Genomic DNA, 25,035 nt, shown 5'->3' with positions numbered 1-25,035 from the left:
GCTGAACATCTTGGCTTGAGGGACGAACTTGATGCCTTTTTCGCCAGAAGGGTGGTGACCTCTACCCGAAGTACGGAGGAATCCCTGCCTCTGACTGCACTGGGGGCACAGGAACCGGAGCCGATGCCGAAGGGGTCCTGGGCTGCCGGGAAGCAGACATCTCGTGAGATCTCGGAGGCCTCTGGGCGGCCGAGTCACGGCGTGGAAAAATGTGGCTTATCGCCACGGTCTGTTTCTTCACCGTCGAAAACTGCTGAGCGCAGTCCTCGACGGTGTCACCACACAGCCCACCCTGCGAGACGGGTGCATCAAGAAAGCGGACTTTCTCGGTTTCACTAATCTGCGCAAGGTTTAGCCAGAGGTGCCTCTCCTGGACCACTACTGTGGACATCGTCCGACCCAGGGCCCGTGCCGCCACTGATCGCGCTCTACGGGCGACCAAGGTGGCGGCACGGGCCCTGGGTCGGACGAACCCAGATCAGAGATCCTGCATTATACCCGGGTCGGCTTTACCCTCGTGGAGCTCTCTCAACGTCTTGGCCAGGTGGACCTGCAGGATGGCCATGGCGTGGAGAAAGGAGGCAGCCTGGCCTGCGGCAGCCCAAGCCTTCGACACCAGTGACGCCGAAGTTCTACACGCCTTGGACGGTAGGCGTGGCCGATTCTCCCAGGTGGCAGCCGTCTGCGGGCACAGGTACCCCGCAACCGGACGTTCCACCTGGGGGATCTCGACGTAGCCTTTGGCTGCCCAACCATTGAGGGAAGTGAGGGAGCCGGAGCTGGTTTGACTGGAGCTGGCCGTGAGTGGAGCGCTCCAAGACTTACACAGCTCCTCATGCACCTATGGGAAAAATGGCACCAGGGGTTCGTTTTGCACCGCGCTTCGACCCCAGGAACCACGTATCCAGCCGCGAGCGTTGGTGAGGATGCAGTGGCGTACACTGCAACCCAATACTCGCGGCTGCCTGGGTTAGCATGGCTGACATCACCTCTGCTTCCTCCAGAGCTCGACCCCCCTGGGGGGGGGCTCGGAGTCTTCAGGGTCGGATGACAGCAAGTCTCCCTCAGATTCTGCGAGCAACATCTCATCTATGTCACGTATCGTTTCCTAGTGTGTGCCTGAGGATCCGGATGGTTTGCCACCGCCGGTTGGGGACAGTCAGAAGAGCGAGTCGGGGTGCGAGCGGCCCGTGAGCACTTGGTTGGCGGGTTTACGTTCGTAGAGGTCCCCACATCACTAACACCGCTAACACTGCCGGACATCGGGCCTTAGCCACCGACGTCACGGCACAGGTAGCAGACGAAATGGTGGGTAGTTCCTGTGACCGCATCTTCTGTATGACCATCTGTCCGCAGTGCAGGCAAGATGTTCCAACGAAAGCTGCCTCAGCGTGCTGGACACCCAGACACTTGACGCAGCTATCGTGTCCATCCCCTACTTGATGAGGGTACCACACCCAAGAGAACAGCGGGACATGCGCTGGAGAATGCTCAGTCCTGAAAAGGACCTTTTGGAAAATATCTCTAGCACCTCTGGAACCGCCGAGACGCCCAGGGGAAGGTCGCTGCAGGTTGGGACGATCCGCTGCTCTACGTTGTAGATCCGGCATTGTAGGAGGAGAATTTGTTGAATTCGTCTTGTTCGTAGTCATGAGCGAAGGCTCTGAAGAAAAATAGGTAAGTGAATTCTGCACGCTGTCTTCCTTTTATATCGGATATCCGGGGGCGGAGACCGGCATACAAATTTCATTCGCCAAATTTCATTGGCCTTTTCTATAGTAGTAAGAGTTGATTGGTTCTCAAGGGCGAACCCCATCTGTCGGCTATACACAAAATCGAGAGACCGACAGAAAGGGAACAAGGGTTTAGAAGCACATAATACTGGTTGTAAGATCCAACTTAAACTAAACTGTAAATTTACAGTATTTCTGAAATCTGATTCCCGGGTCCCAGGTCCCAGGGTCAACATGATGTTGTCCTAAGGATATCAACCACTTGTCAAAAAAAGGAGAGCCACAATTGGCAACATAGTTTTCAAGTCTATTTCCCAAAATGACAAGATCTATAGGGTAAGTCCTTCTAGAGGAGACTTTCAATCACCATTACATTATAAAAGACCGTTCTAAAGGCCTTGGTATATTTGGACGAAATTGAAGAACGAACTAGTGTTATGTAATTTTGAACAAAATCTAGTCAAAACTAGTTCGGTGCAGCAAACCAAAATGATATTTTCCAGAAAAGTTTGGCTTGCCCGGATCTTTATGAAGTAACATTTAAAAAAAAAGTAAGATACGAGCAGCACAAATACACTGGATTGTGGAGTTCCAGAGCAGTGATTTGGGAAAAACATAAATCCTGAAACCCATTGAAAGATGATAATTCCAACAAAGGATGTTTGAGAAATGGTGGCGATGAGGTGAAATTTATCCGAACCATATTATGTTTTTAACTATTAGTTATTATAGTTTTTTATTTTTAGTAATATTTTAAATTAGCTGTTATTTTTAGATTATGGTAATTTTAGTAACAGTTTTGGCAATTGTGGTATATGCTTCTGTCATTTTAAAATTAATTTGTTACATTTTTATGTTGCTATATAATATTAATCATTCAATTTTTAGCTAAGTTTTTGATTATTATTGAACTTTTTGTGCTTTAAAATTGTTGTTTCCTTAAAATAAATATTGAGCTAATTTTAATTTATTTCAATGAAAAGAAACGCTTTTAAAGTTAACCAAAAATAACCTTGGTAACCATAATGGCTTTATCTTGATCGATAAAAGGTAGAAGATCAGAAGACCTCAGCTAGACAAATCGTACAAGAGACGAGGCAAAGAATATAATCTAGTTTGGCTGCATTTGAATCTTCCAGATTATTTGTAAAACTCTCCAGCCTAAAAATACAAGCACTGTAAGAATTGTTCCTGCAAACATTTCAGCACTTAGATTACTTGTCAAAACTCACAGAGGTGGAGAAGCGGCTGTGGCAGGGGAGTAGGTTTACTTTATTGTGCACATGTTGTCTGATTTCCTTTTTTTTTTTTTGAGTCCATTCGGCACCTTGCAAATATCTTCAATATTGGTGTCAGTGCTCTCCTGGCTCTCTGATAAAGATGCTAGGAATAAATCAGAAATCAGAACTTGTTCATCCAGTGATTGACATAAAAATTATTTTGAACAATAAAAAGGCATTGGTAGTTTTGGTCAAATCATACAATTATTGTTACCTGTTGTTGGATCCACAGCAGCTGCTGGAGGAAGCTGGGATTCAAATTTGGCTGAATTTGAATCGTCCAGACTATTTGTAAGACTCTCCAGCCTAAAAATACAAGCACTGTAAGAATTGTTCCTGCAAACATTTCAGCACTTAGATTACTTGTCAAAACTCACAGAGGTGGAGAAGCGGCTGTGGCAGGGGAGTAGGTTTACTTTATTGTGCACATGTTGTCTGATTTTCTTTTTTTTTTAGAGTCCATTCGGCACCTTGCAAATATCTTCAATATTGGTGTCAGTGCTCTCCTGGCTCTCTGATAAAGCTGCTTAGAACAAATCAGAAATCAAAACCTGTTCATCCAGTGATTGATATAAAAACTGAGTTAAAACAGTTTTGAACAATAAAAGGGCATTGATAGTTTTGGTCAGATCATACAATTATTGATACCTGTTGATGGATTCACAGCAGCTGCTGGAGGAAGCTGGGATTCAAATTTGGCTGAACTTGAATCATCCAGACTACATGTAAGACTCTCCAGCCTAAAAATAAAAGCACTGTAAGAATTGTTTCTGCAAACATTTAAGCACATAGATTGCTCTGTAAAAATCAAGAGAATTGGTCAAACTCACTGAAATTGAGAAGCTGCTGTAGGAGGGGGGTCTGTTGACTTTTCCTGTCCACCCATTGTCTGATTTTGTTAAAAAACTGTTCAGGGAAAGATAAATTACATACAGGTTCAAATGACTAAGATTTTTAAAGAGCATCAAACAATAATTTAACAAATCTTGAAGGTAATATAAAAACACATGTGGATGCATTAGGACGAGGGCTCACGTTACACTTCGTAGGGAAGCTCGAGGCAGGAGGATTATGCCTAAAAATACAAAGAGAAGCACTGTAAGTATGATTTCTGCAAAGATGCAAGCATTTATATATTGAGAAAATATTTTTTGTTTAACTCACTGAGGTACAGCAGGTGGTGTAGGTAGAGCTGGGGGCTTTGTTGAAAGTTGGAATTCATCCAGCCTGCATACATCTTCAATGGTGGTATCAGAGTCCAGTATGCTGCTCTCATACATGCACTCTGGAAGATCCGCTAAAAACAATTCAGAAAACAAAACTTTTCATCCATTGATTGATAAATCCAAAATTGGTATCGTACATTGATAGGTTTGGTCACATGTAACATTATACAAATGATATTTCCTCTTACCTGTTGTTGGATCAACAGTAGCTTCTGCAGGTAACTGGCGCCCAAATTCAGGTGAGTTTGGACCATCAAGTGTCTCTGTAAGACTCGTCTGCCTAAAAGCACTATTGTTTTTAAAAACATTAGAAATCGTAGATTGTTGTGTATAAAGCAAGAGAATTTGTTCAACTCACTGAGTTGGAGACGCTGCCGGGACGGGCGACTCTGTGGACATTTCCTGTCCATCATTCTCCTGCCTTTGTATGGAAGCTTTCTTCTTGGAGAGCTTAGCAACCCCAGGAGATTGTTTAGAGACATCTCCGGATGAAGCATCATTCTCCAGCTTCATGGCAGGTTTTCTAAAAATACAGCTACTTGGTTATTTGGAGTTTTAAGATTGCTGTGTATAGTTCAAAAGAATTTGTTCAACTCACTGAGGTGGAGAAGGTGATGCTCTGGTGTCTGCTGTCACTTGGGGCTTCACAGACATTTCTTGTCCAGTCATCGGACTAGTGTCAGTCTGCTGACTCGGTGTTAAAACTGAGAACCAATCACAGTAGATATTAAAAATCATGTTTAAAGGATAAATATTAAAAACTAGGATTATAAAACAGTTTTAAACAATAAAAGATCACTGAAGCGGCTGTCAGATAGAACAATGTGTACAGACTTACCAAATGTTGGATGCAATATAAAACTTAATGTGGAGGGACGCGTCATAGCGGAGATGGAGGCAGGAGGATAATGCCTAAAACTATGAAGAGAAGTACTGTAAGTACCATTTCAGCAAACATTGAAGCAGTTATACACAGAGACAATTTTATGTTTGACTCACTGAGGTACAGCAGGTGGTGTAGGTAAGCCTGTGAGCTCTGTGGACACATGGAGTCCATTCAGCATCTTGCACATATCATCAACTGTGGTCTCAGTCTCCAGTGTGCTGTTCTCTTCCTGGCTTTCTGGAATATCTGCTAAAAATAAATCAGAAAACAAAATTCAAAGTTTTGAAAAATAAAAAAACATGATCATTTTTGTCAGATGTTATAACAAATTATATACAAATTACTTTACCTGATGCAGGATCCATAGCAGCTGCTGGAGGAAGCTGGGACTCAGATTCGTCTGGATTTGGATCATCCAGACTCTCTGTAAGACTCTCCTGCCTAAAATACAAGCACTGTAAGTATTGTTTCTGCAAACATTTAAACACTTAGATTACTTTGTATAAATCAAGAGATTTTATAGAGAACTCACTGAGGAGGAGACACTGCTGGGACGGGCAGCTCTGTGGATATCTCCTGTCCCTCATTCTCCAGCATTTGTGAAGCAACTGTTGAGAACAGATCAGAGTGGATATGAGACATAAATATCAAGTTGAACATTTGTTTACATTTAACTAACCCACTGAGAAACATTCTACCATAAGTAAGATTGGAAATTTGAAAAGAATGTGATACTTACTATTTTTCTTTTTCCTCCTCCTTCTTTTTTTTTTCTTGGAGGCCTCAGAAGCTTGAGGAGATGCTATGGACACCTCTCTATCTGAAGCCTGATCTTCCGGCAGTGAAGAAGAAGGATGATCCCTTAAAATACAAGTACTTGAAGTCATTTTCATTTTATGTTACCACAGACATTCAACCACTTAGATTGCTGTGTATAAATCGAGAGAATTTGTTTAACTCACTGAAAAGGAGACGCTGCCGGGACAGAGGGCTCCGTAACCATCTTTTGTGTAGATGTTGAAACAGGGGGCTCAAGGGACATCTGTTGTCTACCACTCTCCTGCCTCTGTGAAGAAGCTGTTGAGAACAGATCAGAGTAGATATGAGACACACGTGTACAGATCCATAAAAACAAGTTAAACATTTAATCTACATTTAACTAACCCACTAAAAAACATGCTACCATAAGTAAGATTGCACATTTGAAAAGAATGTGATACTTACTATTTTTCTTTTTCCTCCTTCTTCTGTTTTGTTTCTTGGAGGCCACAGAAGCTTGAGGAGCTGCTATGGACACCTCTCTATCGGAGGCCTGATCTTCCGGCAGTGAAGAAGAAGGATGATCCCTTAAAATACAAGTACTTGAATTCATTTTCATTTTAAGTTACCACAGACATTCAACCACTTAGATTGCTGTGAATAAATCGAGAGAATTTGTTTAACTCACTGAGAAGGAGACGCTGCCGGGACAAAGGGCTCCATAACCATCTTTTGTGTAGATGTCAAAACAGGGGGCTCAAGGGACATCTGTTGTCTACCACTCTCCTGCCTCTGTGAAGAAGCTGTTGAGAACAGATCAGAGTACATTTAGTCATTTGGCAGACGCTTTTATCCAAAGCGACTTACAGTGCACTTATTACAGAGATCAATCCCCCTGGAGCAACATGGAGTAAAGTGTCTTGCTCAAGGACACACTTGATGTGGCTGCTGGGATCGAACCAGCAACCAGCAAGAGTAGATATGAAACACACGTGTACAGATCCATAAAAACAAGTTGAACATTTAATCTACATTTAACTAACCCTCTAAAAAACATGCTACTATAAGTAAGATTGCACATTTGAAAAGAATGTGATACTTACTGTTTTTCTTTTTCCTCCTCCTTCTTTTTTTTTTCTTGGAGGCCTCAGAAGCTTGAGGAGATGCTATGGACACCTCTCTATCTGAAGCCTGATCTTCCGGCAGTGAAGAAGAAGGATGATCCCTTAAAATACAAGTACATGAAGTCATTTTCATATTAAACTACCACAGACATTCAACCACTTAGATTGCTGTGTATAAATCGAGAGAATTTGTTTAACTCACTGAGACGGAGACGCTGCCGGGACAGAGGGCTCCGTAACCATCTTTTGTGTAGATGTTGAAACAGGGGGCTCAAGAGACATCTGTTGTCTACCACTCTCCTGCCTCTGTGAAGAAGCTGTTGAGGACAAATCATAGTAGAAAAATGACTCAGGTGTTCAAACAATGATTGATATCTTTAAATACAGATCATAAAAACAAACATGCTACCAAAAGTATGATGCTCAAAGCAGTTAAAAATAAAAGCACATTGATAGTGTTGAGCAGACTGGAAAAGAATGTGAAAACTTACTATTTCTACTTTTCAACCACCTTCTCTTCACGTTCTTGAAAGCCATATAAGCACAAGGAGATAAGCCGGACATCTCTTTGGCGGAGGCCCGATGCTTCCTCGTCAAAGTCGAACGATGTCCACTTAAAGTCATTTTCATTTTAAGTTACCACAGATATTGAAGGACTTAGATTGCTGTGTATAAATCGAGAGAATTTGTTAAACTCACTGAGGAGGAGACGCTGCCGGGATTGGGGCCTGTGTAGACATCTGATTGATGGAGACAGTCTTCAGTATAAACCTCTGTGCAGATGAAGCTGAAAACAAATCAGAGTAAATAAAAATGTAGAATTTATGCATCATATATCTTTAAAAAAAGAAAATAATGTTTTTAAATTTTTATCAGATTTTTCCATGAATGCAGTCTTAAATAGAGAGTTAAAATATAGAGAATGCCTTCAAAACGGAAAGCATTATGTTTTCCATTATTTGATTAAAAATGTGATAAACATACCAGAAGAACAATAGCAAAACAGGAAAGGATACGGATAAATCCCATAAATCAAATGCAATATTTTTGTACTTTCTCCTATTTCATTAGGCAAGCGTGACATTTTTAGGACCATTTAATGTTTTTTTGCAATAAACCTCATCAAGTTTGGACAATGGTGACCCTTGTGTGTGAAATTCATGCTAGTATCCGCGCTAACGTCAATTATTTTACTCTTGTGATACGCTTTATTATATCACGAAGATATCACGATAATATATTCACAGAATGTGCTTTACGTTAAGAGGAATGATTTACGTCGTACTTTAGTTTGGTTTTAACAGACAGGGTCACAAATAACAGAGCATGGGTAAGTCAAAAGCTACAAACAAATATAAAAACTCACGTATCTCGTATCTCGCCCATGAAGGAAACGTCACGACGGGCTCCTCAGCTTCGATGGCCTCTTCGACTAAATCAGCCCAAGATGTTATGGGCTGATAGTCGGAGAAGGGAAAATCCTCTTCGGGGGTGTGGAAAGCTGATCGACTCATGTTCAGTCAGAATCCGACCAAGCGCGAAGACACACCAACTGAGAACGCCCAAAATCACAGTAATCGCAAACAAGTTTTTCTCTCTCAAAAGCTAAAAACCTGCACAGCGGTCGGCGAACTACAAACAAACATACATTGATCGTTGTCATGGAGCGCTTTGTAGACGCGTCACTCTGTATGATGTCATAACAATAGAGACGCCAAAGCCTTAGAAACAAACAAACACATGACAACCCTGTTATGCTATTGAGTTTGAATACAATTTTTAATTAAACAAGTTACCTATTCGCAATATTTCAGAGAAAAATAGGTACACGTAATTAAAGAGCTAAATAAAGCTCGTTAATCGACGTAACGCCGTGTGTTGCTCCTTCTTGGGAGGATGGCTGCTAGTATGTTAAATGCAGTGTTTTGTTTTTCTTGTTTGATTGGGATATATAACTCAGTCTTGCGGTGTTAAAAACTGCGATATTAGCATTACGCAGAGTCGAGCCCACACGACAAAAGACATTAGAAACGCTTTAATTCAATTCAAGTTTATTTATATAGCGCTTTTCACAATGTGCATTGTTCAAAAGCAGCTTTACAGGGGCAAACAGGAAAAAGAGAAAAGGTAAAACACAGCACAGTGCATCGTGTTTATAGAACAAGCAAGATCATTCTAATAAATAATATCTAATTAATAAATAAATAAATAAATGCAGTCTCCCGGTGAGCAAGTCAACACTGCCCTGCTGTGGCGAGGAACCCAAACTCCAATGATTGATTAATAGAGAAAAAAACCTTGTGAGAAACCAGCCTCAGCCGGGAGGGCCAGATCCCCTCTGACGTGTCATAGCTACACTCAGTGACCCCGACCAAAAGCCATCGAGCAAATATCCATGAGGAAGAGGGAGAGCCCACCATCTGCAATCCAGAAAGTCCCACTCACCGAAAACTGTGCAGGTTCAACCCGGTCCCACCTCACGATTGACACCTGAAAACAGCATTAGAACCCATTATAATTTCGTCAACACTAGATATGGCGTGTTGAGATGCGACAAATCCATTTAGAACAGGCAGGTTGCAGTGTTCCTGCTTCGGGCCTGTCGCGTCCGGTGAAGACACGATGTTAATTTGTATATGTATATTCGTGGTGTAAAGTATTGGAGTAAATGTAATTATCTACTGTACTGTATCTTTTTGACTACTGGCCACTTTTACTACATTTTTAATAAGTATATGTACTCTTAACTCCACTTCATTTGTTCATTAATGTAATTACACATATCATTTTGCACTGCACCTAACTTTTTCTGCAGCAGTTTGTTTCTGCTACAGAAGAAGCAATATTGCCATTTACAGGGCACTGAAGGTACTATATGTTGTGCATTTTGCCCTTACTGAAACTTGTCAACATGGCTTCTTTATGCGAATGCGGTTTGACATCTCTGGTGTTTTATGTGGGAAGAGGAAATGACTGCAGCCGGCAATAAGGTCAAAACCAGCATCCAGTCCAAAAAGGCTTTGACTTTTGTAATTTTACTTAAAATTATTTAATTTATCCGTTTAACTGAATAGAGATTTTTGAAGGATATTGGTTTCCTTATGAGCACTTGAGCTTAACTGAGACTTGGGTTTTTGTAATAGACGTTGCAATTTTGAGGTGTTCAGTTTGATGCGATTGCTCTCCTCACAAATCAACTGTTTGTTAAGTGTTGAGGAGTAGTGTTGCTTTAAGCTATAAGAGTAAAATACTCAAGTACTGTTAAAATCAGATACTCTAAGACTTTCACCACTTTTCATCTCTCTCCACAGGCTACCGGTTGAAGCCCGGATCAGATTCAAGTCACTAATGCTTGCCTACAGGACTATCACTGGATCTGCACCGGCATACTTTAACACCCGCCTACATTCCCACACCCCATCAAGAACCCTCCGTTCAGCAAACCAGCGGCGTCTTGTTCTGTCTTCCCATAAGGGCAGTAAATTGTTTTCCCGTTCATTCTCATTCACAACTCCTTCATATTAAATATTCATTACGGCCAGAAATAAAAAAACAGACATTTCAATTTTGGTCTTTCTTTTTACTGAAACAATAATAGTGTATTAAAATGCAGTATATCATACCGCCCTACAAAGGCAAAGCGCCGTAATTACACATTAACTCAAATAGGCTTAACTTTACAAGGATAAATGTATCTTTGTGGTTGCATTGTTTTGTGTTTTTTGACATGACTATTGTTGCCTGCAAAGTTTTTATTATTTTTTACATCATGTCAGTCTTTTCTAAACAGTGGTCATGCTTAAGAACAAACCATTTCGTTTTCTGCATAATCATTTTGTTACACCAGAGTCATTTTTGTGTTGGATTAATGTTAAAATCAAAATCATCACTAAAATGTATATTTTAGGTTATTGTTTTTTGCAAGTAAATATGGACCAATACAGCTTATTGCATATGAAGTCATGGTCTACAAAATCAACGACAAGGATATTTATTTCAAAAATTATATGAGTTTAAAAAAGACGTGTACGAAGACATAACAAACACTTTTTTTATTAAGGACTTGTCTCACATCCGAACACTTGTGACACATATGCAAGTTATTATTACAGTGTATCCTCCAAATAAAAAAAACTACTGTCTTTTGTTGGTTTGCATTACGATTTGGGTATTGTCTAAAAATAAATATATATGCACAGATCAGAAACTGGGGAACAAGGTTATTTTTTACTTTTGACCCTATAGGGTATGCTAGCTAACTTTGTTAGTAATACAACTAGCAGTTAACTATTGGCCAGAAACTAAACATAAAGGAAACTCTTTGTCATCTCTTTTTCTTTAGTTGTCAGAAGTGCATTAGTATAAAGGGAGAGGGACACAACAATGAGAAGGCTCGTGAAGTTATGTATCAGGTTTGTGTTCAAGTAAATGCCCCTGTTAGTACACGCAGTATCTATAGATGAATACGCGCTCAGTTTATCTTAACCATACATGTTGGTTTCTCTGTCTGGTAGATGAAGGCCATTTAATAACTGGAGGTCATCCTGTCAGTTTGTCACTTGATCCCGAGTGAGCGTGTACAGGTCGGCCAGCTTCCTGGCATTGAAGTTAACTTTGTCAAAAACAATATCTGTCTTTTACAGTGAGCAACCTTACATGTTAAAACTTAATCAGATTTTACTGAGCTACAGGAAAACAAACCTTTGCTAACAGTAAAGGCGTCTATTGTCCCCCCATGATTATGTGCACCGTTGTATTGTTTCCCTGATAAGTTTGCCAATTTAGGCCCTACTGTTTCTCTTGTCAGTTGTCCTGTATTGTTGTATAGTAATGTATATTGTGCCTTGTTCTCTGCTTTATTGTCGCTGGATGTTACTTTTACATTAAACCTGCTTGCATTTGGAATGGATCCTACCTGACAACCTCGCATAACACTATCACAATTATGGAAAAAACAAGCAACAGAAAGAAAGCGAGGTAGATGAAAGTAACAAGGAAATCATTGTTGCAAGTGTCACCGATATGAACTTTCTAAGGCAAGACCACGATTGTCCTTCTATCTGACCTCCGGTCCACACCATCACCCTAGCTGAGAGAATGGACGTCCAGTGCTAACTCACACTCCATAAGGTAAACTAAAGCCTTTATCTGTCCATTCTCAGCATAGCGTTTCCAGGCCACAGCAGCTATCAGCAGGGAGTCTGAAATATTCTTCACATGAATGAAATCCAGTCACACTCACAACCCTGTCTCAAAATATATATTTTTTGTCTTTTCCTCTTGTTGTGGGCCACACTGAAAAGATTGCCTGAGAAATACAGAAAGGAACACGCACCAAATTGACATGGAGAGAATCGAGACTACGTGGTTTGACCGTTCAGCAGCGTGTTCAGAGAAGATAATGGAAGAAAATATGTTTCACTGTGTAGCTTCACTCTAAAGGTCATTTAACCGGAATGTTCGGGGTTCTATACCAGTTCTAAAACAACTTAGCTGTGTGTATATAATGCATTTGAAACTGAAATCTATGGGACAAGACATTTCACTGCAATGATTTTAATTTCAAAATTTATAGCCAAAAGACTTGTGCACTACGATCACTTACAAACCTTCTATGAGGAATATTATTTTGTGAACTGCAAAGCAACCTTGAAGCTCAATATAAAGCTAAGTATCAATAAGAAGCAGCACACCAGAAAGGGACTTGGAGAGAAATCAACCCACATGATTTACATCTGTAAATAGACATTCATCTGCATGGCCTCACAGACGTCTGTTGTAAGCGCATTACTGTAAAAGTATCTTTTGTTTATTTTCACAAACCAATTGAACATTTATAGAGCATAAATTCCTTTAGTCAACAACTTCTGTAATGGCAAGATGTTTTCATTGCTAGTATCATCTGTGAACTGTTTGGAAAATAACACATATAAACTTGAAGTGAACTTTTAGGCAAGCAGCCCTTTAAACAGGCACTGATGTCCGGTCACTCAAGTACGGTGGCCCAATAGTGCACAACATAACGACATTTAAAAAGCAAACATAAGTTCACAACATAACTGAATCGAGCCACAGCACAACGAAATAGAGCCACAACACAACGAAATAGAGCCACAACACAACGAAATCGAGCCACAGCACAACGAAATAGAGCCACAACACAACGGAAATGCTCCCGACCACTAGGAGGCATCAGCGCCAGAGAACATTAATCAGTATGCGTGTAGAAGAGGCTGTCGAGTCGTTTGGAGGAGATTTTACAACGTAAGTACATTCAACCGGTGCTTTTAATGTTAATGTTGCTATATATTTGGATACAATTACGTATATACATGCATATTACCAAAATTGTTACGTAAACTATTCGTCACTATCCGTTCTTGTAATTGGATTGATCGAATTCATTGTTATTTGTGTTTGTTAAGCATCCCACATGAATAGATACTATGCAATGTTAACTTTCCAGCAGGGTTTAGCTTTAGCTCTGATGAAACACACCTATACAATCTAACCACGCCCGTTCGTCTGAATGCAGCGCAGAACAATAGGCATATGACATCATGACATAATCAAAGTAACGCTGCATAAAGTCGAACATGCGTACAAATAGAGCAGCAGACGGGTGTGGATCCGAGTTGGAGCTAAACTCTGACTGAAAGTTGACAACCTCTGTAGTATAGTTTGAACTGTAGTAAAATGTAGTCAAATAATTTGGTACTATAGTAAATACTGAAATAAACTACAGTTTACTATAGAAAATGCTACAGAATGAATTTACTATTTATACTATAAGTATTTTTTTATACTACTTATAATATATAGGCTACTACTATTTATTACAGTTTATCATAGAAGACTATAGAAAACTAGAGTTTTTTCATGTGGGGTAATGTCATAAGATCATAGTCTCAGTGAACCTCTAAAATCAAAGGCCACTTGTTTCCTGAAGTGTTTCTTTACAGATCACAATGTATTGTCCGTTTTGTGGCGCTGCAGTGGAAAGCTGTCCTGCATTTTGCAGTGCATGTGGCCATAGTGTAAAATTTCTGAAGAATGTTTCCAACAAAGTTCCTGATGAAAATCAGCCAAGCACAAGTGAAGGTAGAAGGGAGGTTGTTACTATCGAACCCTATATTTAGAACAGAAGAACTTTTAGGAGAGTTACATTACAGCATTTCATATGATTTGACTGGGCATTGTGTTTAAAGCAGGAAATACAGGGAGAAGTTCATTGGATTCCTTCATGAAGTTCAGGGCTTTGAAAGAGAAGGAGAGGAAAACATTCTTTACTAAGAAATGCCAGGCATCTAAGAAGGATAAGAAAACTGTAAAGGTATTTTCTTATTATGGTTTCAAGCCCGAAGGGCTGAAAACCTATTGTTTTTTTATCAGTTTTCTATAGCTTTTACATAAATTTATATCATTTGACATAAGGCTCATTTGAGATGCACTTAGCATTGCCTGAAAGTCCGACAAGAGCAGGCAGCTTCAGTGAGGTAAGAAGTCTTGTAGTCCAGTCAACAACAAACGTCAGCAAATGGCAGAGATCACATTCTTGGATGCAATTGAAATACCACTGCTTTTACATTAAGATGATTATGGGTAGAATACATTTCCCTCAAGCATGTTTTTTCCACATTATATCACAAAAAACTGAACTATTATAGTTCATGGACTTCTTAGGGTTAAGAAAAAAAACTGACATTCTTAGCCAATCGACAATATGCATGTGGCACTATCTAACCGGTTCGTAGCAGATTTTGCTTATCTCAAATGAGTCTTTCCTGTAGCTCAGTCTTTTCTGTAGCTTTCCTGTAGCTCAGTGGTAAGAGCATTGGGTCAACAGGGTTCGATCCAAGGGGATTGAACATACCTATGTATAAATGTATAGGATAATGCAATGTAAGTCGCTTTGGATAAAAGCATGTGCCAAATGCATAAATGTAAATGAGTCTATTATTGATAAACTCCCAGTTAAGGTTAAATGTTATCTCTCAGATTAAAACTTTTATGGGGTTGCAATAAATGGTATAAAAGTTACATTTTCTTTTCTATACAGTCACTCTTACTACATTAATAAAATGTTATTGTGACAGTTTTGTTTTATTTTCATTTGTAGATTTATGTTGGAGTTATGTGGAGACATAATGGTGTACTAAAGCCTGTTAGAGGAAAGACCCTGCCTCTTGAGGTTCAACCTAATTGGTCTTCAGAGCAACTATTAACAGCTGCTGTAAAAAAAGTAAAAGATTTTAATCAAGACATACAAGATGGCCCCTATGTGTTGCTGTACCCCGATGGAGCAGAAGTGAAACACATTCCAGGAACAAACACACCCTTCAGAATAGAACTGTACAAAGAGGCACTAGGGAAGGCTTACCAACGAATAACTCTCTTCACATGCACAGTTCAAGACTTTTCAGTCAATGGTAAGCAAATTTTACTTTGAATAATTCCCACCTAGACAACACATTTACAACAATATATACAGAAATCAGTTATAATCAAAGCACATTTTTCAAAGACCCATAACTACTACTGCTTTTTTTTTTGGAGATGATAGTGGAGATTCTTCAAGTGAAGAGAGCGAAGTGATCATAAAATCTACCTCTAACAGTCCATACTCTGAGAGTGACACTTTGGTGAGTACATTTAATTTTATGCCTCCTAATAAGTATTTACTTCAAATTCACTCTAACGTAATGTTTGTGTTATGTATCCAGGTTTGGGACGGACCAAATGAAGCAAGCACCCCAAAAGCAGAAAGCACATCAGACAGGCATGATTATAACATAATGAAAATAAGTGTTTAGAGATTTTAAAACAATATGTATGCAATTCTGATGTTCGATTCAATGATTTTCCAGACCCCCTCAGCCAATTTTAGACCAAGTAAGTTCAAACTTTTCAAAGGAATATGTTAACACTAAAGTAAAATGTAGGCTTGCCTATAGTTGTTTTTATGTTTACTAAATGAACTAATGCTTGCTATGTTTAGTTGCTCAGCTTGTTGTAGTTGATAATGTTAATATTAATAATTATTTTTCTTTAAACTAGGAAGGAGGAGAGAACAGAACAAATATACAAAACCACACACAGGGCCCTCAAAATTGCTACACGTGAGCTGATTGTCCGTCCAAAAAGAAATTACAAGTCCTATTTAAAGTCACTTGATGAACGTAAATTTCTCTTAATGATTTTTTACAGAAATTACACACGGTTGTATGCACCAATAGTAATTAAAAGTGATTCCGAAGAGTCAGACGGGAGCAGACCTTATGTTCAAGAGGAAAGGTTGTAATTAACTCTCTACTCTTAACATCATGTTTGTATTTTTTTATTGAATTATTATTGTTTTACTTAATTTAAACCTCCTTTTGTTTTACAGCAGGGATGCATTAACTGCTGCAGACATTGTATCAGATCTCTCATCGAAGATCATAAAGACATCTTGCAGCAGATTCAACATAAATCGAGCTAATGTTTGGGATGGAGCAGCTCGTGGTTTCAAACGTGCCTCATATGACCCCTCACATGACATGCTTGTCAAATTCACAGATGATGAAGGGACAACTGAAGATGCAGTAGACACGGGTGGTCCAAAACGGGAGTTTCTAACCCTCTTAATGGACTGTTTAAGGACTCGAAGAATCTTTGAGGGCCCAGAACATCAGAGATTTCTCACATTTAACAGTGCAGGTGAATTGTGAACTTGTACTTTTAATACGACTTCCTACCTGCCCTTTTGATAATTATCTTGTTAAATTAACTGGAAAAACTATTAATTTACTACAGCTGCCAGAGAAGATGAATACTTTCTTGCTGGAAGGATGATCGCAGGTTCTATAGTTCATGGTGGTCCAGGTCCTCGCTTTCTCTCAGAGATGCTGTACAATAACCTTACTGGGAGGATTGACTTCGATGGAACAATTGAAGATGTAACAGATGAGATCATGAAGACAGCCTTGCTCGAGGTACAGTCAATCTTCAGTTATGCTTAAAGGAGCTGTATATTATAATTTTACTGTATTAAATCAAAACAATACTTTAATATGTTCGTAGACATTTAGGAAACATGCTAAGTTCATATATTGGCTTGTCCAAAAGACAATGCTATAGCCTGTTATTCCAATCTAAAATGTATGTTACGTGCCGGAATGTCTGTTTTTGGTCCGTGTGACCCCGCCCACTGACGATTTACCCACTAGTGTATTTTACGTATATAATACGTAAATTTACTATGATTTGAATTGATATTCTGTTTACCAGTTTTAAAAGTGTCTAATTTGTATTATATTCTAAAAATGGATTCCTATTGAATTGCTCCTTTTGGGTGTAGTTTAATAATGATAATGTTTTTATCACTTATTCACACTCATGTCATTGCAAACCTGTATGACTTTCTTGGTGAAGAAACAACATTGGCCCTTTTGACTTCCATTGTATGGACACAAATCCACTAAAACATTTCTATAAAAATATATTTTGTGTTCCACAGAAGAAATAGTCATACACATATTTACAATGACATGAGGGTCAAATACATTTTTTTGGTGGAATAATCCTTTAACTCTGTTTGCCCCAGATATCAGGTGCTGCATCATTAGATGAATTACACATGCTCATTGATAAGTATTCCAGCTTGCTGCAGACTGCCGGATGTTTCGAGTATCCACAAAGTGTAGAAGGCAAACAGAACATTGTAAAGGATTTCATACAGTGGTACATAATATACAGAAATCAGTACTCAATTCAGAGGTATGTTTGTGGTTCATTTGAGACCATATTATCACTATCTATACTGTCGTAGAAACTCTGTGATTAATGCTTGTCTTCCAGATTTAGGGATGGTCTTTCGACATTGGATGTCATCAATGCCCTGGAGCAGCATCCAATTGTATTCACTCCATACATGTGCTGTGGTGTTGAGAAACTCACTCCTGAATCATTGGAGGCTATCTTTAAGGCTCAGCTCAGTGAAGTAGGTAGCACCAGGCGACAAGAAGAAACCAGAATAATTGGATATTGGAGAGACTATCTACTTGACACAGGAGGTTAAGGACTAAACATCACATTTTATTGTTGTACATGTACATAGTTCATAATGTTTAACGGATTCTATTTTTTTTAGAACAAGAAGCAGGACTCTCCCTCCAGGACATCCTGATGTTTGCTACAGGACTGGATTCACTGCCTCCTTCGACAATTGTCCCTCAACCCAAACTCTGCTTTGAGAGGACCTCCAGCTATCCTATTGCTAGTACCTGTACCAACACAATCAAATTACCAATGTCCAAAAGTTATGAAGAGTTAAAAAATGCAATGGACTTTGGCATACAAAACTCACCTGGTTTTGGATTGCAGTGAGTAGTAATGGTTACTGTTTTGTGTTTGTTTGATGAAAGTTTGAAATCTTACCTGACTTTAAATTTCAGCAATGTTCTTCATGGTTATGTAATTTTCCACACCAGTCTCCCAGTTCAGAGGTGTAGTAAAATTGCCCTGTGAATGTAGTTCTTCAAAGTTTGCTTGAAGCTGGTCATCTCCACACATACTCAAAGTGGGTTCAGCCAGATACTGGTCCAGGTTGTCCTGTGAGATAGGGAATCCACAATCGGTTCCATTAAACCTTTGGGGTAAATCAGAAAAACAATGTTTACCATTATATTTATCATTCAGGTTGATTTGCAGCACCAAAATTTGATACAAAGTGCAGCATTTTTATGCAATAAAGTTAATCTTGAATTTAACCATGTATTTGCATTTGTTTTGCTCTATCCCTGCAACACAGTTAAGCAGCAATCTCAGTTTTACAAATAAATAGGAACTGCATAAAAAGCATCATGGCTTTGAAACAATACAGTATGAGGGAGAGTATTCATGTCTTTAACAATTCTATTACAAACACTAGTATTATATATTAGTCATAACGTACACCAACCTGTGTGGAACAATGAACATTGCATCTGGTTTCCCAGAAGGACAGCGAGATTGTTTAACTGCCCTAATGGTGTGTGTGTTCCAAATTTCTTTGGTTTCATCAAGCTCCTTCTGTAGCATGCCCAAAAAGACAAAACGCACCAAGCATATGTGCTCATGACTGCCATTAAAAAGTTGTCTCTCTTTCAGGTCATTCAAAAGATCCATCCAGAACTGAGTCCTGCGTAATTAAACCAACAATAATATTAACATGCTTTAGGGAATTAATTAATATGCTATTTTTCTAGAACATGTTTCAAGTCTTTTAAAGTCAGGGTGTCCGGTTTACGCTTGTTGTTACGCTTGTAGCCAATCAGCAGTAAGGTGCACAGTGCAGAGGACAGACATTAGTTGAGCTCTGACGAAAGCAAAAGATGGGGGTAGGGGTGTGTTTGTTTTGTCGATTTGAACATCAACAACAGCTAAGAGAAATTGGACACCCCGCCTTTAAGTGGAAAGTTAAGCAAAATCTGTAGGTACAAATATTAAATGACTGTGACCATACTGTACCTTTGTTTTCTGAAATATGACCACCAGCTTTCAATTCTTTGGTTGGTAGTTGATGCGCCATACACATGACTTGCAGCCCCTGCAAGTTCATCTTGGTGGTTTGATCTCAGAGTGCAGTGGATTGCAGCCATTACTCCATTTTCAGTGCCACAGTCCTTGCGAAGAAGCTTTGGTATGACCCCAAATTCAGTGGCACACTGCAGGTAATGATGAGCTATAACTTCTGGGTTGTTGTTGCTGGCTCCACAGACCAACCACATCACTTTCCGAGAGTATCCATCAATGCAGCCACTTATGGCCAAACCATAGGGTTTTAATTTGTCATATCCATCAACGTGCCAGGTGTGATTTGGCCCCAAAGAATGGTAAACCCTTCTTACAAACATTCTTCTTGATCGTTGTACAACTCCTAATGGATCAAGATCTGCCATCATATACATAACATCTTGTCTGTTAACTGTAAGACTGTATTTCTGACGTAGTGTTTGGCACATTGTGCGGTACCCATAATGCTGTCCAGGACCATCCAACTCCTCAGTAATTGCTGCCTGAACAATGTCCAAAGGTGTGTAGCTTTTTCGTCTGTACAATGATAGTCTGTTTAATTTGATTTTTAAGGTACGAAGGCTGAATTTGAGGTTGTGCTTTGATGCCAGAATATCCAAAATTACACTGTAAGTGTGTCCATCTCTAAAGTACTTGCGAAGAAGATCCTCTTCAGAAACTTCGATTGGGAAATCTGTTATCAACAAAGAGTAATGATAAAAATAAACAAATGTTTATACATGAAGGACCTAATGACAAGCGTTCAAAACATTACTTTCAAACTTTTTAGTGTTACAACTGTAAATGGTTAAAACGCCTGCCTCACACAACAGGTGTATCCGAGTTCATGCAGCCTATTGTGCGAGTATGATATGACGATATGACTGCGCAGCACTGCACTAAGTCAAACATTCCTATTGATGACGTAAATTATAGTTCCATATATATATAGTATAGTATAGTATAGTATATATTAGTGGTGGGCCGTTAACGGCGTTAACGGCGTTAACGCAGTGAGACTATTATCGCGCGTTAAAAAAAATGTCGCCGTTAATCTATTCTCAAAGTTGGGTTGGCAGCTGGGACTATACTACGCAAGCTATGATGACTTTCACCTTGATATTTTAGCGCGGATGTATACCAGCTTAACTGCACTGTACGCGGCGAGAACGAGATTTTTCAACTCGCGTCATTCGCGGAAGCAGAAGCCGGCTCATCATCTCATAACCAGGGCTTCATTCGCGCGATTCGCGCAGCAAGTAGGTCTATTGGCTCTTTGCATTAACATATAAATCACTCGCGCTTGACACGCCATTCGCGTTTGGTCTGAACACAACATAACGTTACTGTGAAATTTCCGCATCAAACGTGACTTGCTAACATGGATGCAGCTATGAAGCCGCCGGGTTTGCTGAATTGGTTTAAAAAAAACACTTTCTCTCAACAGGTAGTGGTCTAGCTTTAGTTGAAACCAGTAACTTTGTATTGAGATCTAATGTATTATGGCTCCTGTATGACATATCGCTTGTTGCTCCCTCACTCTTTGTAAGTCGCTTTGGATAAAAGCGTCTGCTAAATGACTAAATGTAAATGTACTGTAGGAGCTCTTCCAGTCTCAAGTACCACCTAAACGGAAATCATCCCTTAGCTAATGCGGAAGTAAACACAAGTTCATCTTATTGAACATAATTTAATTTTCATCACCAATTATCATAGTAGAACAGCTTTCTCAAGCAGTTTGTGATGCATTTTGGAAACAGGAGATGAGCCCCTGGTCTAATGCGCCACCTGGCTTGAGAAACCCGTTCTCAAAGACTTACTTTTAGTCATTATTTGGGTAGCACACATATTCTGAATGCCTTCGGCAGAATTCAAATGAGCCATTTTAATCTAGATTAATCTAGATTAATTTTGGAATTAATCTAGATTAATCTAGATTAAAAAAATTAATCTATGCCCACCACTAGTATATATATAATCATACCGTGCTCTGACAAAATTTGGACATTAGAACCGCAAGAGCCACAAAAGGCAATAGCAGTCCCAAGTTCGTTTCCACAAAAGGGACAAAACATGGCAGCCTAGAAGACAATGATAAAAAATGATCAATCCAATTACAAGAACGGATAGTGACGAATAGTTTACTTAACAATTTTGGTAATATGCATGTATATACGTAATTGTATCCAAATATATAGCAACATTAACATTAAAAGCACCGGTTGAATGTACTTACGTTGTAAAATCTCCTCCAAACGACTCGACAGCCTCTTCTACACGCATACTGATTAATGTTCTCTGGCGCTGATGCCTCCTAGTGGTCGGGAGCATTTCCGTTGTGTTGTGGCTCTATTTCGTTGTGCTGTGGCTCGATTTCGTTGTGTTGTGGCTCGATTTCGTTGTGCTGTGGCTCGATTTCGTTGTGTTGTGGCTCGATTTCGTTGTGTTGTGGCTCGATTTCGTTGTGCTGTGGCTCGATTCAGTTATGTTGTGAACTTATGTTTGCTTTTTAAATGTCGTTATGTTGTGCACTATTGGGCCACCGTACTCAAGCATAACGTGACCTCTACCCAGCCGTCACAGACAATTTTCTCTTTGCATGTCTGAAAGATCTTCTGGCCTGCAAATCAAAACCCTATTAAGATGAGACTCGGCTAATTTAGTTTGAATAAACATGACTTAAAGGCAATACTTTCAGGATGTGTTACACAAAGTGAACTAAGTCACTATGACTTCCCTCATTAACCAGAGAAGACGACATGTGCATTAATACCTACATTTGAATGGTTTAGTGTTTGTGGTGACAGCTGAAGATTTTGAGTTCTATGCCATCAGTCTAATGCTTGGTGGAATCCACAAAATACACAGCTACTTGCCACATGAGAAAAAAACTGGAGATGAAATGTGAACTAGAAATTTTTTGTTGGCTCAATTTCGTAGACTGCAGACCTTCCATGAAGAAAAGCTGTTTACTTTCGGTTGTAAGGGTCGGTTGGGTTTTCATGTTTTATGGGGACTTACAATTGACCGAATTACTTTTATATTGTAAAAACTGTTTTTCTACCCCCTAACACAATCACACAAGCCTTGTGACCACATCTAAAAATATGTTTTACACAGAATGCTTGTTAAATGTTTGTCCTGTGATAATTGTGCATCCCGTGACCTGGCGATGTCAAACACACAAATACATTTTGTGAAGTCTTGCTCTACTTTCCTATTCTTACAACAATAACCATAAACAAAAATGTTGAAAACATTTCCTTGTCAGTCTTTAAGAACAAACCATTTTGAGTTTTTCTATATTCATATTTTGTTTATACCAGAGTAATCCTTGAGTTGGATTAATGTTTAAATCCTTTAGGTAACGGCATCAATAAAAAGTTATTTTGGATTACTGTAGTTGTCCCAACTGAATATAAGAGAAAGCTCGGTGCATGTGAAGTCAAGGTTTTCAAAATCAATCACAAGGACTCTTTTTTTAAACATGACATGAGACTAAAAAAAGACAACATGTATAAAGATATCACAAACACATACTTTATTAATGACCCGTCTCACATCAGAACACTTGTGACACATATAAATGTTTTCAAAGGGGATGCTTGTAATCGTAAACCTAAACAATTACATGTCTAGGGTGGATATTGTTTATCATAAGCAAATCTTTAATACATGTTACTCTTATAGATGTTTTTTTTAACCTACGGTGACCACCTGGTCCTCCTGTCAATCATTTTCCAAGTGTTAAAAAATAGCCACCTACCAGTCAATTTTTCCATCAGCACTTTCACAATGTGCATTTTTGCAAAGCAGATTTACACAAAACATTTCAACAGAGAAACAGTAAATACATGAAGATTTTTTAGACCTCCATTACCTTCTGGGTGATGTGGGCTGACAATCTTGCTGATGGCATTCAGCCAAACTGGAGCTGGGTCGGTCAGACTCAGCCGTCCCGAGGATGAAAAATGGAAACAAGACAAACTTATTAGCGTACAGTCCACTCACATATGTCAAAAAATTATACAATATAATATGTTTGTGTTTGGTTGCGGTCAGAAAGCGGCATAAACACGTTTAGGCAGTTAGTTTACTGCCCTACAAATGGCTGCTCGACCTGATTTTGCCAAGTCGTTGATGTCCTCAGGACAACATATTTTGTTGACCTAATGACAACATTTTTATAAATAAAACCTAAACCCACACCAAACCCCAACCCTAACCATAACTTATCCCTAAAATCAGAGGAAAAAATTATACGTGGAAAACGTCTTGTTACGTCTGTAACCTCAGTTCCCTGAAGGAGGGAACGAGACGTTGAGTCGAGCCGACAGATGGGGTTCCCCCTTGAGAACCATTCAACTCTGACTACTATAGAAAAGGCCAAAGAAATTTGGCGAATGAAATTTCCGTCTCCGCCGGTATAAAAGGAAGACGGCCTGCAGCACTCATTTACCTTATGTTCTGGAGAGCCTCTCACGACTACAGCAGAGGACACTACGTGTTGTGGCATAAGGGACACAACGTCTCGTTCCCTCCATCAGGGTACTGAGGTTACAGATGTAACAAAGACGTTTCCTTTCTGCCGGTCTCTTGACGTTGTGTCGAGCCGACAGATGGGGTTCCTATGGAAAACCCAACAACGCTGTATCGTGTCACAATCTCTGGGCATGCAGCACGAGGCTTTCGCGAACCTGTAACCTTCCAGTGTGATGGTCGGGGGTTCCCAGTGAATTCTTGGAGAAAGATGGGTACAGCCCTGACCGGTAACCTTTCACGGACGGAGGCCTTAGCTTTCTACTGGCGAGAGGCCTTCCGGATCGGGCTTACACCGGGTGAGCACGACCTCCTTAATTAGGAATGCGCTGCAGAGGCCACTTCCTACCCGAGGGGAGGAATACAGTGGATATAGGTATGGTCTTGCCCTTGGGGGAGATCGCATGGAACGTGCGGACTAAGTACCGCGAGATGGAGGTCCACCTGGGGGTATTCTTGGGTTACCAGGAGTGGGATCCATCTCATGAGGATTTATCAGATGGAACAGCCCACGGAGGGGGTGTTACAGACGTCGGGTAGCACTAGGTCCGGTAAGAGCCATCTGTGATAGTTCATGTGTTGTCCCGGACTAAGGGGGTAGGCTGCTCTGCCCAGCCGACCCCCAGGGGGTGCATGCGATGTGATGGATGGAATGCCTGTTCTTAACCAGTGGTTGGGAAAGAAGGAAGGTGGATGGGATACCTTTTCTTAGCCATGTGTTTGGGTAAGAAAAGAGGTAGATAGCACACTGACCCAGCCTGCTGGAGGGTGGGGAGGTGCTTTCGCAGGCATACATCCAGCCGGATGCCAGTCCTACATGTCGCCACGCAGGATGTGGGCTGACACCGGGTTTACGCGAAGGTTGTGAAACCTTGCGAAGGTGTACAAATGTCTGCCAGAGAGGCGCCTCTAGCCAGTGCCCGGGAGGTGGCTTTACCCCGTGTGGAGTGAGCC

The 25,035-nt window shown here is 40.0% G+C and overlaps 3 protein-coding genes and 1 long non-coding RNA gene across 11 annotated transcripts; 2 read left to right on the top strand and 2 right to left on the bottom strand.

Moving 5' to 3' along the window:
* Positions 1-2,982: 2,982 nt before the first annotated feature.
* On the bottom strand, positions 2,983-8,661 carry LOC130437581 (nucleolar protein dao-5-like). Of its 5 annotated transcripts, none has more exons than XM_056768935.1 (23): positions 8,375-8,661; positions 7,708-7,795; positions 7,500-7,621; positions 7,211-7,325; positions 6,988-7,109; positions 6,573-6,687; positions 6,350-6,471; positions 6,088-6,202; positions 5,865-5,986; positions 5,658-5,733; positions 5,475-5,566; positions 5,239-5,374; positions 5,078-5,157; positions 4,838-4,943; positions 4,598-4,762; positions 4,428-4,528; positions 4,178-4,310; positions 4,049-4,088; positions 3,844-3,919; positions 3,662-3,753; positions 3,391-3,539; positions 3,228-3,319; positions 2,983-3,116 (listed from the first exon to the last, which is right to left on the bottom strand). In XM_056768935.1, exons 1-20 carry the CDS (start codon positions 8,520-8,522, stop codon positions 3,674-3,676), a joined length of 2,154 nt encoding a protein of 717 aa, XP_056624913.1. In that variant the 5' UTR covers positions 8,523-8,661; the 3' UTR covers positions 2,983-3,116; positions 3,228-3,319; positions 3,391-3,539; positions 3,662-3,673. The 5 variants fall into 5 exon arrangements, with proteins under 5 accessions (XP_056624913.1, XP_056624912.1, XP_056624915.1 ...); XM_056768934.1 differs by having other exon boundaries at positions 3,391-3,536; XM_056768937.1 differs by having other exon boundaries at positions 3,391-3,536; positions 4,428-4,519.
* A 355-nt stretch (positions 8,662-9,016) lies between these two features.
* On the top strand, positions 9,017-10,506 carry LOC130437583 (uncharacterized). The gene is made up of 2 exons (XR_008909204.1): positions 9,017-9,135; positions 10,320-10,506. It is a non-coding gene; the product is annotated as an uncharacterized LOC130437583 (long non-coding RNA).
* A 1,347-nt stretch (positions 10,507-11,853) lies between these two features.
* On the top strand, positions 11,854-18,432 carry LOC130438071 (G2/M phase-specific E3 ubiquitin-protein ligase-like). 4 transcript variants are annotated; one of them, XM_056769836.1, is made up of 14 exons: positions 11,854-13,272; positions 13,971-14,109; positions 14,217-14,341; positions 15,128-15,437; positions 15,565-15,650; positions 15,732-15,787; positions 15,876-15,900; positions 16,066-16,127; positions 16,216-16,302; positions 16,397-16,707; positions 16,804-16,982; positions 17,594-17,766; positions 17,848-18,062; positions 18,140-18,432. In XM_056769836.1, the coding sequence occupies exons 2-14, from the start codon at positions 13,977-13,979 to the stop codon at positions 18,373-18,375; spliced, it is 1,998 nt and encodes a 665-aa protein (XP_056625814.1). In that variant the 5' UTR covers positions 11,854-13,272; positions 13,971-13,976; the 3' UTR covers positions 18,376-18,432. The 4 variants fall into 4 exon arrangements, with proteins under 4 accessions (XP_056625814.1, XP_056625815.1, XP_056625816.1 ...); XM_056769837.1 differs by having other exon boundaries at positions 11,854-14,109; positions 14,220-14,341; XM_056769838.1 differs by having other exon boundaries at positions 11,854-14,109; positions 16,400-16,707.
* On the bottom strand, positions 18,433-21,604 carry LOC130438072 (uncharacterized). Its single transcript, XM_056769839.1, has 4 exons — positions 21,527-21,604; positions 19,498-20,236; positions 18,950-19,168; positions 18,433-18,637 (listed from the first exon to the last, which is right to left on the bottom strand). Exons 2-4 carry the CDS (start codon positions 19,989-19,991, stop codon positions 18,433-18,435), a joined length of 918 nt encoding a protein of 305 aa, XP_056625817.1. The 5' UTR covers positions 19,992-20,236; positions 21,527-21,604.
* Between the last annotated feature and the right edge of the window lie 3,431 nt (positions 21,605-25,035).

Source organism: Triplophysa dalaica, chromosome 16 (genome assembly GCF_015846415.1).
Source record: "Triplophysa dalaica isolate WHDGS20190420 chromosome 16, ASM1584641v1, whole genome shotgun sequence".
NCBI classification, from domain to species: Eukaryota; Metazoa; Chordata; class Actinopteri; order Cypriniformes; family Nemacheilidae; genus Triplophysa; species Triplophysa dalaica.
This window is presented reverse-complemented; position numbering and strand designations above follow the sequence as displayed.